The sequence below is a fragment of the Dendropsophus ebraccatus genome, chromosome 11, assembly GCF_027789765.1.
Source record: "Dendropsophus ebraccatus isolate aDenEbr1 chromosome 11, aDenEbr1.pat, whole genome shotgun sequence".
In the NCBI taxonomy this organism is placed as follows: domain Eukaryota; kingdom Metazoa; phylum Chordata; class Amphibia; order Anura; family Hylidae; genus Dendropsophus; species Dendropsophus ebraccatus.
The window spans coordinates 63,031,428-63,053,146 of record NC_091464.1 but is presented as its reverse complement, the minus strand read 5'-3'; the positions used below and the strand labels follow the sequence as shown (position 1 = coordinate 63,053,146).

Here is a 21,719-nt window from a genome sequence, read left to right as displayed (position 1 = left end):
TTATTCTTTATTGGATTATTGGAAATAATGATTAGTCCTGCCTGTTTCCTTCATCCCTCAGTATAAATTATATAGCAAATGTAAAAGCAACATTCCAAATTTACAATTTATTATTTTTGTATTATATATAGTACAGTATATACGGTAGCTGTAAGGTGTATTATATATAGGTCAATATATACAGTAGCTATAGTATAGAATATACGGTAGCTGTGATGTATTATGTATAGTACAGTATATATGGTAGCGGTATATATAGTACATTATATAGTGTAGCTGTGAGGCATATGATATATATACTGTATATAAAAATTATATACAGTAGCTGTCAAGTGTATTATATATAGCACAGTATACACTGTAGCTGTGTGTATTATTTGCACAGTATATACAGTACAGTATATACGGTAGCCGTGAGGTGTATATTATACATAGTACAGTATAAACGGCGCTCTATGCTGTGTGTGGCATGAGAGGGCTGTCTCCGTGGACAGAGGAAGGGGAGGAGCCTGAGGAGGAGGGCGTGGTCCGGCTGTCAGCGCTGTCCTTCGTGTAGCGCGGTGTGCCGCTCACTTGTGTCTGGGCAGAGAGAGGCGCCTCACCAACTGATCCGGGACCGGAGCCGCTACCAGCACCAATGCCCAGATACGAGATGGCGCTAATCCTCAAGGCCATGCAGCGGGTGAGTGCCATTGTCTCCTTCCGTGTCCCCTACACAACAACGTGGCCACTCGTGATTGGCACAGCCGGTTCCGGTCCCCTGTGTTCCTCCCCGGGGATCCGCGTGTGAGTGTCCGGGGGCCACAGAGGGAGCAGGGGGACGTGACTACAGGAGCCCGGAGCTGTGAGGAGGTGACCGGGGGGATGTCCTTCACTAACCCATTCATACACGGGCTGTGCTGCCTCCGTACATACGGGCTGTGCTGCCTCCGTACATACGGGCTGTGCTGCCTCCGTACATACGGGCTGTGCTGCCTCCGTACATACGGGCTGTGCTGCCTCCGTACATACGGGCTGTGCTGCCTCCGTACATACGGGCTGTGCTGCCTCCGTACATACGGGCTGTGCTGCCTCCGTACATACGGGCTGTGCTGCCTCCGTACATACGGGCTGTGCTGCCTCCGTACATACGGGCTGTGCTGCCTCCGTACATACGGGCTGTGCTGCCTCCGTACATACGGGCTGTGCTGCCTCCGTACATACGGGCTGTGCTGCCTCCGTACATACGGGCTGTGCTGCTCCATGTGGAAAGCCTGTGCTTCTCTGATCACAATGTGACATAGTACTGTGCATGGGGCACCAGGCTGTGATTAGGGAAGGGGTGATACTCTGCATGGGGCACCAGGCTGTGATTAGGGAAGGGGTGATACTCTGCATGGAGTAGTACTGTGCATGGGGCACCAGGCTGTGATTAGGGAAGGGGTGATACTCTGCATGGGGCACCAGGCTGTGATTAGGGAAGGGGTGATACTCTGCATGGAGTAGTACTGTGCATGGGGCACCAGGCTGTGATTAGGGAAGGGGTGATACTCTGCATGGGGCACCAGGCTGTGATTAGGGAAGGGGTGATACTCTGCATGGAGTAGTACTGTGCATTGTACACCAGGCTGTGATTAGGGAAGGGGTGATACTCTGCATGGAGTAGTACTGTGCATTGTACACCAGGCTGTGATTAGGGAAGCTGTGATACTCTGCATTGGACACCAGACAGATCAGCTCCCCCCTAACATTCGGTCTGTGGCACAGAAATTACCAGTAACCTGTGCCCGGACTGACACTGTTTTACAGGTAGACAGCTATAGAGAACACTAGCGTAGTACTGTGCATGGTGGAGTAGTACTGTACATGAGATCCCAGACTGTAGAGAAGCTGGTACTGTATATGAGACTAGTGTACCATGCCCAGTACTGCTCCATATACATAGTACCAGAGCTTCTCTAACCATCACCTGGTATATCATTCCCAGTACTGCTCCATATACATAGTACCAAAGCTTCTCTGATTATAGCCTGGTATATCATGCCCAGTACTATGCCATGTACATAGTACCACAGCTTCTCTCTCCATTGCCTGGTATATCATGCCCAGTACTATGCCATGTACATAGTACCACAGCTTCTCTCTCCATTGCCTGGTATATCATGCCCAGTACTATGCCATGTACATAGTACCACAGCTTCTCTAACCATAGCCTGGTATATCATGCCCAGTACTATGCCATGTACATAGTACCAGAGCTTCTCTCTCCATTGCTTGGTATATCATGCCCAGTACTGCTCCATATACATAGTACCAGAGCTTCTCTAACCATAGCCTGGTATATCATGCCCAGTACTATGCCATGTACAGTACCAAGCTTCTCTAACCATAGCCTGGTATATCATGCCCAGTACTACTCCATATACAGTACCAGAGTGTACTGCCGCCTTACCCCTCTGTTACATGGTGATGTGTGTTTTACACATGTTCAGTGTCACTTCTGTATTTCATTTTGCTGTCTGTAGCATTTAGGAATCTGGTAAAGAATGCCCAGTACTGCTATATACATGTGGTGTATGCCCAGTACTGCTATATACATGTGGTGTATGCCCAGTACTGCTATATACATGTGGTGTATGCCCAGTACTGCTGTATACATGTGGTGTATGCACAGTACTGCTGTATACATGTGGTGTATGCACAGTACTGCTATATACATGTGGTGTATGCCCAGTACTGCTGTATACATGCGGTGTATGCCCAGTACTGCTGTATACATGCGGTGTATGCCCAGTACTGTTATATACATGCGGTGTATGCCCAGTACTGTTATATACATGTGGTGTATGCCCAGTACTGCTATATACATGTGGTGTATGCCCAGTACTGCTATATACATGTGGTGTATGCCCAGTACTGCTATATACATGCGGTGTATGCCCAGTACTGCTGTATACATGCGGTGTATGCCCAGTACTGCTATATACATGTGGTGTATGCCCAGTACTGCTATATACATGCGGTGTATGCCCAGTACTGCTATATACATGCGGTGTATGCCCAGTACTGTTATATACATGCGGTGTATGCACAGTACTGTTGTATACATGTGGTGTATGCCCAGTACTGTTGTATACATGCGGTGTATGCCCAGTACTGTTGTATACATGCGGTGTATGCCCAGTACTGCTGTATACATGCGGTGTATGCCCAGTACTGCTGTATACATGCGGTGTATGCCCAGTACTGCTGTATACATGCGGTGTATGCCCAGTACTGCTGTATACATGCGGTGTATGCCCAGTACTGCTGTATACATGCGGTGTATGCCCAGTACTGCTGTATACATGCGGTGTATGCCCAGTACTGCTGTATACATGCGGTGTATGCCCAGTACTGCTGTATACATGCGGTGTATGCACAGTACTGCTGTATACATGTGGTGTATGCACAGTACTGCTATATACATGTGGTGTATGCCCAGTACTGCTGTATACATGTTTATAGGCATAAAATTAAGGGTCTCTGATTCCTTTCATACAACTTCCCTCCCTGTGATATCCTGTGTGATTGCTAACATATTGGTAGATAAGTTACCAGAAAGACATCTCTCAATCTTGGCCTCTAGGTGTCCCACTAGATTAGGACAGAAATATGAAGCGGGGGTGGGGTTTTACATGCCTGGACTGTGTAACTGCATGCTGAGCCTGTCTGCCTGCTAAAGATGGTCCACACTGTTCCTAAAAGGTAAATCAAAGCTTCTGTGCAGTCTCTGACCACCCATATAGCTCAGAGCAGTTATTCATTGTGTAATACAACTGGACTCGTGCTCCCTTTAGCCTGCAGCCTTGTTGTAATTATCAGCAATTTAGTATGGTAACCCCTTCCCTGCTGCTGTTTCTCTCCTTTCTGCTCACACACCACATTGTAACTCCCGTGCATCAGTAACCCCTTCTTCCACCTGCCATTTATAAGCATGTACTGTGTAGATCTCTCAGCACAGTGCCTTGAAACATAGCTGGGAATATCAGCCAGACTGCACATATTCTGTAAGGGTATGTTCACACAGGATATAGGCATGGAAAATGCAGAGATTTCCTCATTTTTACTTTTACATGGGCAAGTGTGAACAAACACAATACTGTCTTGTCTAGTAAACTCCCTAGTCATGTTTCAAGGCAGTTTTATGGGTCAGACATTGACCTATAGGTGTATACCCCTTTAAGTTTTGCTGTCTGAGGGAGCAGTCGAGTATAGGGAGTAAAGGAGGATTCTCCGTGCCTTAGGAGACAGTGCAACCATCCGTTTAATTGAAGGTGACTTCTCACTTGCATTGATCATGGACCAAAGCATACATTACTACTTCATGTCTCTCAACACTGTTCTACAACATTTTTACTTGTGGCATCAACAAGAGTGTTTTTCCTTCAATTGAAAAATTCTCAGTTAAGACCGTGTAAGTCATTTTGCCATCCGCTGACATGTTTTAAGCGGTTCCTGTATTAGATTATTAATTTTTGTTTTGGATGAGGTACAGCTGCCCTAGCAGACTTACTTTTAAAGGGATAGTGCGGACAATTTTTTTTTCCCTTTCAAATCAACTCATGTCATAAAGATTTGTAAATTACTTCTATTTAAAAACCCTTCAACAGGTAGTGGTGCCCGGGATCCCTATCCTATGGCCAGAGTGGAGAACAGCTATAACACCAATAGCAGAGACAACCCGTTGATTTAAATAGACTGTAATGCTTACTGCCAGCTGTAGGGGGTGCTGCAGAGACTCTGAACACTCACTTAGGGGGTTACTCTTCACATTATGACTTGGGAGGCCTTTTATGCTAATGTTTTGATATCCTTTCAATGACCATTCACGAGTCATCTGATCTACAATATAAAGTCATGAACTTTCTTCAATATGTTCACGTATCCTGACTAAGACCTCCTTGTTTTCCACCAAGATCAGTCTCTAGGGCTTCGGGCACTCCGCTTATATTTCAATGTTGGCAAGCCCATTTTAATAAGGTTTTGGCGTGACTTCTAGCAATCCTTGCCCCTGCAGGGGCGGCTCTTAATCCTTATTTCATGTTCCTTTTTTCAGTTTCTCTACTTTTTTTTTAATAAAGTCGAGGAAAGAGATTTTACTTCATAACTGATTATATGGCATTAGAAATATCTGTTTTGCAGATTTTAACTTTTATTATGAGGACAGATCTTGACTCGCTGCTTTATATGGAGAATAGTTTGCAAAGTGCAGAAACCAGTTTTTGGTCAATTTTGGTGCTTTCATGTTCAATAGGTCCCAGTGTTTCCTGGTATAGAAACTCAGTTGCCTATAGGCATCGGTAGGGGTAGGGGGGCGTTTAAAATATGCTATTTTGCTAACTTGGGTTGGGGGGGGGGGGGTTTGTGTTTTTCACACATTGCACCTTATAGGGCTGACGTCATATATATTCTTTGGGTAAGTACAACAACAGCGGTATACTATTTCTATTGCTTTTTAGTGTTTTCGTTTACTATCTTTATACAAAATGTATAAAACAAAGCTATACTTGCCTGAAATCCTGGTCAGTCTCCTGAATGCAGCTTTTTAGTCTTGTGATGGTTGGGAAAAAAAACTAAATGCAGGTAGCAGAGTGTCATGGCTCACTGCATCCATCAATCAAATGACTGCCTTCTCTGTAAGCGCAGATGACCGGGACTTCCAGTGTTTAGACCAAAGAGACCAAAAACAGGAAGTGCCAAATTAATGTAAATGTCAATCCTTGGTCTGGGCTGACAATAACTACTTTAGCATCCAGTTTGGTTCTTTTTAATAGTTAGACAATGAAGAGGTAGGTACATGGGTACCATAAACAAATTTAAGTTAAATTTTAATATCAATATCCTATGTGCATGGGAGCCTCTCAGTTCTCCCCTGAAAATGTTGGAGAGAAGCATTCAATCCTTTTGCTTTTGTTATCTCTTAAGTGCCATTGCCTACTTCCTTTTTTACACTGAGTGCACTTAAAGGGGTTTTCCAGAGAACTAGAAAGGTCCTACCCCTTCTGCTCTCCAGTGCTCCACTCCCCCCTCTGCCCATCTATGGACGGACAGGAGATGATCAGAAACATGTTGTGGGCATTGCGTGCAGGTGAGACCTAGCATGCACTTAGTGTCCTTTAGCTACCCTTTGTCACCATAACAATGGGTAGCTAGAGGTCATTGCCTGCAACATGTTCCTACCCCCTCTCATCTACAGAAGTTACCAGCACATATGGGCCAAGGGTGGAAGTGGAGAGCAGAAGAGGTAGGACCTTTTCTGCTCTCTGCACAACCCCTTGAAAGGGGTTGTCTGGAGAGCAGAAGACTGCTAAAGCCTTCTCCTAGTGGTGCTGAAACTTTTTAGCATATACTTCACAGGAAGTCATCTGAACCAAGGCAGACAGCTTCCTCTGCCGCATTACACAGTATGACAGATGATCAAATGACCCTGGTACAGCAATAAAAAGCATGGATGCAGCTGTGCTGGAAGGAAACAGATAGAACTGTAGGACTTGTAGTGGAGTGTGCATGATATCGGCCACACAGGTGGCAACACAAACGTACTATGTTCATTGGCTAATGACTAAATATATTTTTTCTACCCTTGTGGTGGTGGCATTGGTGAGACGAAATTTGAGCAACTTATTATGTTGTGTCTGTTATACTAGTCTTGAACATGTTACCTCTCAAAAAGATATATCGAGCGCACAACTTCTAAATTTCTTTTTTTCTTGTTTTTTTTCCCACACAACATATCAATTAGCTAATGTTTAGCAAATGTAATTTTGGAAATTCAAACTTTTTTTTTTTAATTATGACACTTAAATATGTAATTGTACATGTATGCTGCTTCCTACTTATCTTGTAGATTGTGTAATCTATATTTGTAGATTGTCATGAGCACCTGTTAAGGTTTTTGTATCCTTATATCATGTGTAAAGGCCCAATGCCCATTGTTGTAGAGTTAAAATGTAATATAATATTAACCATTCGGGTTCTTTGTAGCTATTGGAAGACTTTTTTTTCCCTTTTTTTTTTTTTTTTTAAAATACAAGTGTCATTGCCTTTTTACAATGACTACCTTTTCTAATTGTGTCTTTGTCTTTTGTTTTTGCTGCCTTGCAGGGTTCCTTACCATAGGTCATCCCTCCATGGTTAAATAGCCGATGGCTTTGGGAATTGTCGTTGTAAAAATAAAAGTGCATGCTAAGCATCGGATATTGCAGGAGCTGGCATCAAGAAAGCAAACCAAAGGACAAAGACTTGTATATTTTTGCACTGTTTTGACCTAAGACACCTGTCTGGTTTTTAAAGGATTTTTTTTTTTTTTTTACACAAATCTGGAAATACCCCCTCCCCCCCCCTATCATCTAATCATGAGGGCAACTCTGGAAGTGGCTGATATTGCCATTGTGGCATTGTATTTTGTTCTGGTTTTATGCTTTGGATTTTTTGCCATGTGGAAATCAAACAGGAGTACAGTCAGCGGATACTTCCTGGCAGGTCGTTCTATGACCTGGGCTGCTATTGGTGCCTCCCTGTTTGTAAGCAATATTGGTAGTGAACATTTCATTGGACTATCAGGATCTGGAGCAGCGAGTGGATTTGCAGTAGGCGCATGGGAACTAAACGCCTTGTTGCTCTTACAGCTTCTCGGATGGGTCTTTATTCCAGTGTACATACGCTCTGGAGTATACACTATGCCGGAATACTTGTCAAAACGTTTTGGAGGACATCGAATCCAAGTGTATTTTGCTGTTCTGTCCTTGATTTTGTACATCTTCACCAAACTCTCCGTAGACTTGTATTCGGGGGCCTTGTTCATCCAAGAATCCTTGGGATGGAACCTATATTTGTCGGTGATCTTACTCATCGGAATGACTGCACTCCTCACAGTCACTGGTGGTTTGGTAGCTGTGATTTATACGGACACCCTCCAGGCCTTTCTCATGATCATTGGGGCACTGACATTGACCATTATCAGTTTTGTAGAAATCGGTGGATTTGATGAAGTTAAAAGGAGATATATGTTGGCCACCCCCAATATCACCTCAATATTGCTGACCCATAACTTTACCAATACTAACTCGTGCCATGTCACACCAAAACCTGACTCTCTTAAAATGCTGAGAGAGCCCTCGGATGAAGATATCCCTTGGCCTGGGTTTCTCTTGGGTCAGACGCCAGCATCAGTATGGTACTGGTGTGCAGACCAAGTCATTGTCCAGAGAGTTTTGGCGGCCAAAAATATTTCTCATGCCAAAGGATCAACTCTTATGGCGGGGTTTTTGAAGATATTACCTATGTTCTTAATAGTTATTCCAGGCATGATCTCCAGAATAATGTTTACTGATGATATTGCCTGCATTAACCCCGAGCACTGCATGGAAGTCTGTGGCAGTAGAGCCGGATGCTCTAATATTGCCTACCCACGACTAGTTATGAAGGTCCTCCCTGTAGGTTTACGTGGCCTCATGATGGCTGTTATGATTGCAGCCCTTATGAGTGACCTAGACTCCATATTCAACAGTGCAAGCACCATATTTACCCTTGATATCTACAAATTTATCCGTAAAACTGCAACATCTCGAGAGCTTATGTTGGTCGGAAGGGTGTTCGTAGCTTTCATGGTGATCATCAGTATTGCTTGGGTCCCGATTATCGTGGAAATGCAAGGGGGACAAATGTACCTTTACATTCAAGAGGTGGCAGACTACTTAACTCCTCCAGTAGCCGCCTTGTTTCTGCTGGGTGTGTTCTGGAAGCGCTGCAATGAACAGGGGGCCTTTTATGGTGGCATGGTAGGTTTTGTACTTGGGGTCACCCGTCTTGTATTGGCCTTTGTCTATCGAGTCCCAGAGTGCAACCTACCAGACAGTCGGCCTGGTTTCATCAAAAATATCCACTATATGTACATTGCGACCGCTCTGTTTTGGATCACAGCTATCATTGCTATCGTAGTCAGCCTTTTGACAGCACCTCCAAAGAAAGAACAAATCAGGACCACTACTTTCTGGGCACTAAAGGACAAGTCTGTGAAAGCAAAACCACACAAAGAGGATTCTTACAAAGAGCATGACGACAATGCCACACCTTCCACAGATAACCTGAAACAAGGGCTTCCGAATGGGAAGTCCGAGGACCATATCAAGAATATCCAAACAGAGGATGTTAACCTTCTAATGACTTATAGAGATGACTCAAATCCAGTGAGTTCGCTAAGTGTCTCGGAAGCTGAGACCCCCGTGGATTGTTACTCTAATGGGCAAGCGTCTCTTATGGGCCAGTTACCCCCGGAGCTGAATGCAGAGGACAAAAGTAGATGCTCAGTGTGTTTTGACTGGTTCTGTGGGTATAAAAGCACCACTGCCAATAAAACAGCCATAAAAGACGAGGTGGACGATGAAGCTGTGTGCTTAAAAATGTTAGAAGAGAGCCCAATCGTTACGCGTGTTCTCAACACTGGACTGGTTTGTGTCTGCTCTGTAGGGGTGTTCATGTTCATTTACTTCTCATTGTAAGTGGGGAAAATGACCTTTATGCAGGGCGAAGCAAACAATCTACAACTATTGCCTTCTGAAGGATGGAGTGAAGTCTGGGGCCATTCCTTTTTTCCAATGCGTTGTTTACTCTTAAAGGCCTTTTTACCAGATCATTGGTGACCAAACTGAGCTTATGTACATGTGAAAACCCTTAAATGGTTATTCCAGCCTAAAATTATTGCCACGTACACACTGGATAACTGATAAATGTTGGATCGGTGGCAGTCTGACCCCTTGGCCCCCTGTTTTAGAAACCAGTAAAGGTCCCATCAGTCTGATCCCTCCTATCCAGTGGATCGTGGTTAATATTGTAGTCTGATACCCCTTTAAGTGTTTGGTCCTTTTGCTCAATTCTACCAAATATGTAATTTATTGCATTGAAGAACGTTTACTGGTAGACAAAAAAAAAATAAAATAGGCTTCTGTACTTGATCCAAGGAGGGATTCGGCACACCAAATTTCAAAATTATGACTATATATATGTATTTGTGCATATATGTGGGTTTTTTTTTAATGCAAACTACTTTGACTTTGCCTTAGTCTTTAATCATGACTACAATGGATTTTTTTTTTTTTTGCCCTGTGTGTTATATCTTCAGTTTGGATTATGAGAGTAATGAATGTACGTCTAGGCAATCTGTCTGGTGTAAATGATGCTTAATGCTTTAATTTCTTATGTTTCTTTTAATATTTATTTTAATTACATTTTTACAGAAGAAACATTTGTGATTATTTACATCTTTATGTACAGCTTTCAGGCTTTATTTTTACTTTAGGAGAGGGTTACAGTCTGGTATCGGTTTTCTATTAGGCTGTTAAAAAAATGGGCAGTATTTTAGACCAGTCATGTCAAACTCTGGCCCGCGGGCCAAATCTGGCCCACATTGCCATTATTTTTGGCCCACTGAGCTTTTCCATTGCTGTATTAAATCTGGCCTGCCTGATGTTGCAGCAGATTATAATATGGGTGGTCCGGACAGCCACTCGGACTGGCTATTATATAAGAGACTATTTGGAGGGCTGGCTACTATAGTAGACACTATTGGAAGGGCTTGCTACTATGTGGGGCTCTAATAGTAGGCCTGGCTAGTATTTGGGGCACTATGGGGGGGGCAGCTACTACATGGGGCACAATTATGGGATTACCTACTGCTTGAGGGATATAATGGACAGCTACCATGTGGGGACATTTACTTTAGGTTAGACAGTGCCAGGAACGCTGCACGCTGCTCTGCCAGTGCCAGAAGCGCTGCATGCACTCTTTATTAAAATTGGCCCGTGACTTTCTCCAATTTTTTAATTTTGGCCCACTGTGTATTTGAGTTTGACACCCCTGTTCTAGACACTCCCTTATTAAAAAAAAAACCCAAAACCACAGACTTCATGCACAGAGCCAAATTATGTATCTGTGCAACCTAGAGTTGTACACAGCCGTAATACGGGGCCCATCCTAGTGTATAGGGCTATACTGTACTTCCATAGACCAGTATGGAGGCATACAGAGAATATTATGACATATATTTTCTGATTCTCGATGGAACTAATTTCATCTAGTGATGCCATAAAGAGGTATAGGGACTTTATGTGCTGTCATTTGGCATCCAAATCTCTACAATATTTTACTATCAACATTAACAGTAATATTTCTTTTATGATCCAAACAAAGCTGCTCCCTCTAGTGCTAAACTGTGTAATGCTATATATCTCTATCTTAACTTTTTTTTTTTTAAAGATGCTTCTACTCTGGAGTCTTACTGGGGGGAAAAAAATAAGTAAATATATATACAGAGATACATACATATGTATCTATAGTGTTGTTTTGTTTTTTTTAACCAAAGTCCCTAGGGGATTTAATAGGTTCTTTCTGTGGGATCATCTTCTGACGTTAACAAAAAAAAAAAAAACTTAAAAATAAAAAATCTGATAATTTTTCTGTTTCCAAAAACAGTGCCACAAAATGAATATCATTTGCAGTGGGACACTTGGTAGTTTTAGGCCCTGTCTATTTATTTACCCCCACCCAAAGTGGTTTCCTTAATGCAGATGTAGACTTAAAGGGAACCTTTCACATTGAAAATGCTTGCTAATTTACTGACATCACGTTATAGAGCTGGAGTAGCTAATGCTAGGTTCACACTGCGTTTTTGCAATCCGTTTTTTGCAAAAAATGGATGGAAAAACGGATGCATTAGTGTGCATCCGTTTTGATCCATTTTTCCATTAACTTCCATTGTAAAAAGAAAAATGGAACCGGTTTTTTTAACCGACACAAAAGTAGTGTTAGATACGTTTTTGTGTTCGTCAAAAAAAACGGATCCGTTTTGATCCGTTTGTTTTTTTTTTTTTTTTTTTTTTTTTTTTTACAATGGAAGTCAATGGAAAAACAGATCAAAACAGATGCACACACATGCATCCGTTTTTCGCAAAAAACGGATTTAAAAAACGCAGTGTGAACCCAGCCTCAGCAGATTGATATAGTTTTGTGAGAAAAGATTTAGCAGAACTTGTACTACATTCATTTGTCAGTCATTAATTAGGACCGCCCACTGGACTCTTAAACTTGGAGTGCGCTAACTGCTATCTGTGTGCATGCTTATACAGGAGGGCTGGACTTGTATGGTTAGAATAAGCTGAGATATAAATATAATAATTTATAATCTCTTATAAAACTATATATCAGTCTGCTTAGCTCCTCCTTCTCTGTAACATACTGCTTGCAGACTGCACTGCATTTTCAATGTTACAGGATCTCTCCCCCCCCCCGCCCCTTAAAATAAATTAAGTCATCTATTCTTGTCAGAATTTTGCAAGACTATGAGCTTAGAATCGATTAGACTAACACATAGCTAGGGTTTTTAATGTCCCATTTAGGCATTAGTGTCATAGTTTTGCTTCTTATCTCTTCAGTATAGACAGGAGGCATTGCTTGACCACACAAGCTGCTTTGAAAAGACGCCTCGGGTCATTGCCTCTGATTCATCTCTAGAGACCTTCACAGTCAGAATTTGACGAAAACTGCTAATGAGGAAAAAGCTTGTTAAACAGGAACTTTTCAAGTTTTAAGTAGGGATGGTCTGAACCTGCCAAGGTTCGGGTTTGTACGAACCCGGACTCTCAGCAATGATTCCCGCTGTCTTAAACCACCCTCTCCACGGAGGTTTAAGACAGCGGGAATCATTGCTTGAGAGTCCGGGTTCGTACGAACCTGAACCTCGGCAGGTTCGGACCATCCCTAGTTTTAAGTTAAATATAGATAATGTATTTATCTAATAATGAGCAGTGTGTTTGATCATGTGGAGGGAGCTACAGAAATGGGGTTTCTCTTTTAAAAATGTTGGTAGTCTCTATAGTCATTAGAGTACATAGTTTTTTTTTTTTTTAATATCATATATCCACAATCAATTTGTTAGAACATCAGGGTGGGGTTGGGGTGGCACAGTGCGAATTCCTACCTTGTGTTATGCCTACTATAAGGGGTAGAGCATGATGACTGTGTATTAGACATAACACAGTATGTAATATTTTCTTAAAGTGTTCCTTTGTACACCTTTACTAAATTCATCCAAAGTATATGGTGGCCTCCCAACTCCTCACCAAAAAATGTCAGTGGAGGGTTAGGTTGTTAAGATTTTCTTCCACCTGACCCTAATGTTCTGGGAGGGACAAGCTTCCTTCTCCCCAAATGTTCATGTGTATTAGAAGGTGAGACAAAAGAACTGTTGGCCATACAATCGTCCAGCTGACTGTTAATAAAAATGTATGGCCACCTTTTTATACACAACATTCGAGAGTTTTATGCAAAAGAATATCAATTATCGTATAAAACATTTTTGCACCTTTTAAATCCCTTGCACTTTTCAAGATCTCTGCCCTCTATTATGGTCGTAGACCTTTAAATAGAGACCATAGATTTAGCAGAAAAAAAATGCTTTCTTCTCCTGTTACGGACTTTGGTGGGATTGGTTCACCTTCTAATGTGTATGGGGGACATCCTGACTGCATTGCAATTCCCTAACTTTTTTTTTTTTTCTCTGTAAGAAAACCAGACATCACAGTGGTCTAGTAGCAGCCTACTTCCCCATTCACCACACATAAACATTATCATCAGTGGGTCTTGTCCTCCTATCAGATATGTAGTTTTTAGCTTCTGTATATAAAGAAGCAATAAAGCTGCCAGCAAGTGGAGATGAAACCATAAGTATATTAGAAACTTTTCATTATACACCGATTAAATGGGTCTACTGCTTTTTATAATTCCCTTTTTGTTAGAAGTTTTGCCTGATAAGCTGACCAGAGATTCTACCTTCTAGGACCACCAGAGATCAGCTGTAAGAGCCCAGCAGCAAGGGTTCAATTTCCCTGCAGTGCCCCCACATGGGAGCCAAAGTATTACACAGTTCTTTTCTTTTATAGCAGCTCTTCGTTTTTGTTTTTTTTAAACTCAACCTTACCTTTAGGCTTTACATGTATAAAACAGTGAGCAAAACCAATCGCATCACTCATATACAAATTACTGTCAGTTGGAGGAAAAGTCAGAAATCAATTATTATGATGGTCCAAAGAACCCTAAGTCTTTGCTTTAATCAGAAATTCTTACAATATGTTTGTGTCAGTGGCCGTTTTTGAAACGTCTTCCATTTTTATTTCTCATCCTATAAGGTTGTGGCCTAGCACTTTTGTGGGCATATGAGGTACATTTGGGTTTTGAGACCTATTTGCACACATGTGTAATGTGTGCCTAGTCTATGCATTTCTTTATAATTGTCAAGTATAGATAAGAATTTATTATAAACACTTTAGTAATAAAAAAAATCCCATAATAGCATGGAGAAGATGGGTGCAGACCTAGGCTACTGAAATCCATGAATGTTCAGGGTTTCATGAACCTGAACTGTAAATTTGCCTATCTTCACCTAGGATGATTACTTGATCTATGGTTTCTAGATCATCCTATAAAAAGCAGGTTACAGTTGTAGAACTTAATAACCTTTGTTGGTATAGTTCTTGTTTTGCACTTATTTTGTGTTACAAGATGTTTTTTTTTCTATTTGAAGCTAAAAAGAAGTTCAGGGCAGCATGGGAGCTGAATGAAAGAGAGTTCTGCTGTAAGGTCACATGTCTGACAGCAGGGTAGAAATTATTCGTTGTCTGTTGCCATGGTACTCGGCAGAATTTTTTTAATCAATTATTTAAAAGTCCAAATTATTATGAAAAACAGTAAAGCCGTTCAATACAATACAAACAACCTCTTGTATCTCGTGTCCTACGGGTGGCAGTCTCTTTTGCTAACATACGTATAATGAGCTGAAAATAAACACAGCAAGAATACACATATAATACAAGTAAACTTGTAACAACATTTGCCTAAGTGTTCGTGACTGTTTCAGGGCTTGTTGTTATGGGGAATTCTTTTGCTTATTTACACATTAAAGTCTTGTCTTAAAGTGGCCTTTATCTGTATTTAAGCACTAGTAAATTTCATAACGTGTGTGCACCCTAGTCTTTTATAGATACATTTCTTACATTTTCTGAAATCAGTTATAGTAAGAAATTAGTCTGTATTTCTAATCTTTTTTTTTTTTTTTTTTTTTTTTTTTTTTTTTTTGAATCTGCAAATCTCCATTCTAATTTAAATATTAAAGCGCAATATTTTGTATTTTTGTTCCCGTTTCTCAACAGTCCTTTATACAAATCTGAGAACAATCCTTATATTGTGGGTAATTAAAAAAATTATTGGATGAACTTGACTATTACAGCAGTAATGGCCCACCATCTGATGTGTTTGAACGCCTCCAGAAGAGAAGGATCAGGCATGTTGGATTTCAACTGCATGATCTCTTTCTTCTGGTAAATAAGTTGCTACCTGAAAATTCTAACATCAGCTTAGACTTTTCTGGCTGAAAATGGATATGTATGAGGGAGTCGGTAGCCGTCTGCTTAACAAGTGTCTGGCCAACAGCTGTCTTATTTGTATGTCCTCTGTGAGATAAAACACAACCCCTTTTACGGCCTTTAGAGAGGGTTTGCAGCTAGAAGCAGTAAAGCACATGGGCCTAGCCAAGTATGTTGATTTGGCATCATGCAACATTTTGAGATGAGCACAAGATATAGAACAATCAATTTTTTGAAGCAGTGTAATATTGTATATAATGCTGTAGCGCACCTGTATTTGCTGCCTCTACATGGATTTTTCTGTTTTATCACAAGTGCCCATTACATAGGGTTAATTAATCAGTTGGGTAAATCCAGACATATGTGACGGGAAGTCTTACTTCTCTGTGTGGATTTGTACCATGGTCCTGAAAGTTGGTGCCTCTTGGCAGATCATGGTCACGTAGGAAGCATCCATCCAACCAACCCTATGTGTGCGGATTTAATCTAATGACTGAGTACCATAACTGTTTCAGGTCTGTTTTTTATATTTTTGTACTACTTGTGTGCCATCACCAGACGAGGACAGACATTTTTTGGTCTGAACCGCTTTTTGCATTGGAGGGAGGGCACAGAGTTCCCAATACAGGTTATGACCTAATTCAAAGTGTGTTTTACAATTTGCACATTGGAATACTCCAAAATATGACTCATCTCTTTAATATTTAATAAGAGTTTTTAAAAAATTAAAGCAAAAAAAAAAGACCCCTCCCCCAACCTCTAGATTATGTATCATGTATATTTGTGTCTTACAATCCTAAATGCTAACGGACGGCAGGTGTTTAGTTTTTTTTTTTTTAGTCAATGAAGTGACTTGAAGGAAGAGCAGTTATCGGCAATGTGTTTACACACAGTCTTTGTTTTTAAAGTGTTGCAGTGTTCTTAAATGTGTGATGGTGTTCTATCTAAATAACAAACATTATTTTGCATTGATTTTCCAGGGTGATTTGGAAGGAATAGCTGTTGACTGAAGGAGTGTTGGCCAACACATTGCAGGGGTTGTTCTATCATGGCAATAGGTGATTGAGAAGCTGTAGGGGTCTTGAAATATTACCCATCCCAATAGAGTCCTCAAAGTGAGGAGCCCTGACAGTCTTCATCATCCATATACAATAATATGACATTTAGAAAGGTATTGTGCAAATGGAACGGCCTATTTAAAGGGCCATTCCAGTAACAATAGGTATGAGAGAGTGAGGTAAACAATCCTAAATCTATAGCTCCTTTTACTCTGGAAACAAATTTCTTCTGTTATTCGGCGCATTGGTATGGACTGCCAAAAGGAAGGCGGGGGGGGGGGGGGTACCTCACAACTTCTGTGAGCACATTTCTAGCTCATACAAGTGGTAGTGTCACTAACTCAGTGTGTGGTCTTACAATCTAAATTGGGTTTCTACTTTTAAATAAGTCTATAAACACTATGTTATAAAACTTCTCTCTATACATTTTAATATGTTAGCGGATCTTTTGGTTGAATAATTCAGAGGTCTACGATAAACTTTTATATTTCTAGAGTAGCTCGGCATTTTGCTTTGCTGGCAATCTTTAGTGTTATCTTTCAAAAAATAAAGCACATTTCGGACATCAGCAACATAATTTTTTTTGTGCCTTTTGAAACCTGACGTATCGTTGGGTCTAAATTAGACATGTCGGCTTTCCTTATTTTTCTGGTGGAGCCACCTTTTTTTGTGGCCCTCGGGAAATAGAAATGCCTTATGTACACCCAGTTACTTGATTACTACCACCATTTTTCAGAATCCATTATTACATAATTCAAGCTGTGGCCATTTCCAGTTCCTACTGGGTTTTCACCACTCGAGCTGAACTTGGCTGTGCTTGCCAATGTCAAAAGTTGGCGAGGTTCTTTTCTGTAGATAGATTTTTATTTTTCTATTATATCAAGTACTTCTGGTTATAGAAAAATACTAAACGTCTATGATGTGTGATCAGATTCTGGTCCACATACTTATTGGACTAGAAATCTGGACCATATATAGTCAGTGTAAATGTAGCTATAACAGCAAAATATCAGATGACCTGTTCGCATCCACATGATATCTGTGTGACGCTCAGGAATGACATCTTGGCTGTTTCTTGTCTTTTTATCACCACCTCTGTGGTAAACAGGCTGTTTTTTTTTTGTTTTTTTTTTTAGAGAGAATCCACCCCTACATTGTACATCTTATATCTGATGTAATCTCTGTTAAAATATATGGTATGTTGACGACATTCATAATGCATCCAGTGACAATTCTACCTTTATGTAATGTACAGTCTGTTTTCTGCTAATCATTATTGCTCCTCATGGGTGGTCTCAGAATTTTCAGCAACTAACAAAGTAGCCAACATGTTCTGGGTTTGTAGATTGAGGCATATACAAGAGCAATGTTGTACTGGACACTTATAAATATGTGGATTTTGTTTTCCCTTTGGGATATAAAGACGTTTTGTGTGTGTGTATGTGCTTTATTTTTTATTTTTGTCTATTTAATACTATGTGAATTGTTAACAGTATTTCTGTCAATTCAGACTTTGTGAATTTTTTGTGTAGCAGTTAAAACATGCAGACTTTGTATTGTTGATGTTGTTCTTGCCGAGTAAAAAAAAAAAAGAAAATTCTTGTTTCCTTAAGTGCCGAATTAAAGCAAACTTTTTATTGATTTTATGACATCAGATGACATTACTATGTGTGTTTTTTGTCCTCATTATCCCAAGCACTGCTTGACAAATCCGCCATGAAAACAAAGGTAGGCAGACATATATACAGAGATGTGAATACAGTAGATAGACTTTGCTCTGGTAGCATTGAACAGCAATGTCTCCTTCTAGCTGACCCCCCAAATTGTGACAGATCCCCTCCCATTCTCACCCGCTGCGGTTGTCCCGGCCCCAGTTGGGCTAGACCTGTGCCATGTAGCTGCTCCACCTCCCGCTCTCACACACCAGCCTGCACTTAGAGCACACCAACCTGTGCAGCAGTCACATCATGCCAGATAGGGGGGACGCTCTGACACGCCAGGGCGTGGTGGGGGGCGCTCTGTCAATCTGGGGGCCCTGCACACCAACCTGTGCAGCACTCACAGCTCAGACATCAGACTGGGAGATAGAAATACTGCAAAGTTGAGGTTGGTTATCCGACGCCAGAGACGTTATTGGTATTTTCACAGTATATTGCCCAGCCCTAACCCTAACTAATTCAAAAACCACACAAAGTGATCAGGGTGTGGGGATCTGGTAGAGACAAATAGTTGTGCAAACTTGTGAATAACAGCATCCATCGGCTTCCAGTGTATGATCAATGTGAGCTATCTGCAGTCACCCTCACATATTATTACTCCCACATTATTTCTAAGATCGCTAGTATAAAAGAATCCTACTCAGCTCCCCTCTTTTTTTTTTTTATGGTCTTTTTGTTTTAAGTTGTAATGCCAAAAACAACCTGTGGATAGGTGTGGCTCAGTGTTTAGAAAGAAGTTAGCCACGTGTTTTTAATACCGCATAACTCATCTTAGCTGGACCTATGCAATATCTATCGTCTCTGATTTAGTGGTAGTCTGAATGAAGACTAGAGATGTGCGCGTCTTGAGCCTGCTGGAGTCCGTTCGCTCGCCTTTTGAATGCTGGTGACTGATGAAGTTGGATGCAGCCCTAGGGAGTCCTAAAAAATATGCAAATAGCCATTGGCTTAAAGGCCCTAAACACATTAAAGTCAGCTAACCGTTCATTTTGACAGGGCTGTCTGTATATGTATATGAGGACTCTACTATTCTCCCCCGACATGCCAAGACCATGCTTGGCCGACTTGTTCTTACTGTACCTGATGTCCGTTGCACTACAATGAATAAGAAAAACTATTTGAGTGTCTTCTCTACCATTCTGTCTCGACATGTCATGGCTGAGAGGGATCAAGCATGTTGGATGTCAACTGCCTGATCCTTTTGTTCTTGGGGAGATAAAGCACCACAAAGGCTGACAGCTGCGTATCCCTCCGCTCTCTATTCAGAACGCATTAACTCTTGGCAGAACTGAACGTTCATGTATATGGAGAATTTTGGATGAGTGTCAGCTAAACAAGCATTTTGCTTCCAGAGATCCCATGTGTATGGTCACCTTTTAGAGTTCACAGACTACCTAGTACAAACTTTAGTATAGGGTTAATCCTGCAAAAAGTCTCACAGATTTGAGTGCCTCTCCTTAATGTTAAATTGGAGCTAAGGGGGAAAGATGGAAAGTTAAGGCTTAACGTTACTGTCTAGATCTAGGCAATGCGCTCAATAATTGCCTGTGGGAAGGAGATTTGCGAGTGACCTTGTACTATATTTTTTTAAGAGATTTTATATATAGATATATCTTGCATTGAAACCTAGAATTACAAGTAACTTGGTTTGAAAAAAATTGTATTTCTGTGAACGAACAAGATTTCTTTATACATGCCATTGGCAAGAGGTAGCAGGGCCTCATAACGGCACGGTGTAGTGCCGAAACATGTTGAGGGGGGGAGGCATTTTATGCCACCTTTGTGTATAGAGAAGGTTCTGACTGCAGCAGACCCCCTGGACAATGAGCGTTACCTAGTCCGAACACGAACGGGATACTATCCTGATACCAACATTTAATCAGGCAGCATACATTTCGTTTTTTAATAGTGCACATTTCTTTACTTTATTAAATAGTGACTGATTAAAAATAGTTTTAAAGTTTTCGAGGGAAATAGTAAGTAAGGACCTCCCAGTATTGCCACTAGTTGGCTCTTGTATAAATTCGTATATATATATATATATATATATATATATATATATATATATATATATATATATATATATATATATATATATAATATATTTTTTTTTTTTTTTTTTTTTTTTTTTCTTAATAGCAGGAATAGAACTTGTAAGAACGGTGATGAATGATGAGAATTGTAACTAGAGAGAAAATAAACATGGGATGGGTGGGGGATTTTTTATAAAGGTCACTATTTACCGGTGTAGAATTTATTGTTGGCAAGCAATGATTCTCCTCGATATAGGAACAGATCAACTCTTTGTATTGCAGTGTATGTGATATTAGATGTGGGCTACACATCAGTGACCGCCAGCCGGAGTCCATCTGTGGCCCTAGATCTTACTCCAGTGGAAGCAAAAGCATAAACACAAGGGATGGGGCATGCTATGCAAGAAAACCCTTTCCTGGAGTGTTTCTTTAATGTTGGCTAGAGATGTTCCCCCCTTCCTTCCCCTGTAGCAGAGGTGAAAAGCCTACTTAAAGCAGTGTAAAATTAAAAAATTACAATGTCTAGGACTCCTTTCCCTGATTTTATCACTGATGGATGTTACTAATGCCATTGAGTCTTGTGTGGAGATGAGCACAACTGGAGCATGCTCGAATCCGATTGTTCGTCATTTGAACACAGGTGGCTTTAGAATTTGGATGTAGCCCCAGGGAGTCCGATAAAACCTGGATACAGCCTATGTCGATATCGGCCGTTACGGCTGCTAATTGTTCAGTGTAATAGGTGACAACGATCAGCCAACATGCACAATGTAGGCTGATCGTTGTCTTTTAACAGTGATCAGCTGCAGTTGCTCCGTGTTTTAGGAGCGGCAGTATCAGACCGCCGCTGTCTCCTATGGACTGCACACCAGATCTGACGACCACCTGGGCTGACAGGTCAGTGCTCGCTTGCTCTCCATATCACCCCATGTAATAGGGGCTTTAATTTAAACATTAGAGATGAGCGAATCGGGTTAGAGTCCATCCGAACCTGAACGTTCGGCATTTGATTAGCGGTGGCTGCTGAACTTGGATAAAGCTCTAAGGTTGTCTGGAAAACATGGATACAGCCAATGACTATATCCATGTTTTCCACATAGCCTTAGGGCTTTATCCAAGTTCAGCAGCCACCGCTAATCAAATGCCGAAGGTTCGGGTTCGGATGGACCCGAACTCGGTTCGCTCATCTCTATTAAACATCCTTTCAGAAGATATGTCCCTTAGCTATGCTCTACTTTGCAAAAAAAATGTGGAAAATTAAAAGGCTACAAGTCAGTCAGTACAATTATTCTACCCTTCTCACTGATGTTAGCATAAATTACTAGGTTATGATTAGGTTTTTTAAAGGGAATCAACTGTTGTTCAGGTTCTAAACTGCTCACACTGTTAGATAGCTGTTAGGACAAGGAAACACATGGTACATTTCATATATCTAGCTGTGCTTCCATAACACACACATACTTTTATTCTGTGGTG

The 21,719-nt window shown here is 41.1% G+C and overlaps 2 protein-coding genes across 2 annotated transcripts in view; both read left to right on the top strand.

Annotated features, from left to right (window-relative positions):
- Positions 1-493: 493 nt before the first annotated feature.
- MRPS6 (mitochondrial ribosomal protein S6) overlaps positions 494-21,719 on the top strand; it is a 40,080-nt gene continuing 18,854 nt past the window's right edge. The window contains exon 1 of the mRNA XM_069945414.1: positions 494-682. Coding sequence (XP_069801515.1) covers positions 638-682 — 45 coding nt within the window. The 5' untranslated portion in view covers positions 494-637. The remainder of the gene's footprint in view (positions 683-21,719) is intronic.
- SLC5A3 (solute carrier family 5 member 3) lies at positions 7,370-10,183 on the top strand. Its single transcript, XM_069944392.1, has one exon. The coding sequence runs from the start codon at positions 7,377-7,379 to the stop codon at positions 9,519-9,521; it is 2,145 nt and encodes a 714-aa protein (XP_069800493.1). The 5' UTR covers positions 7,370-7,376; the 3' UTR covers positions 9,522-10,183.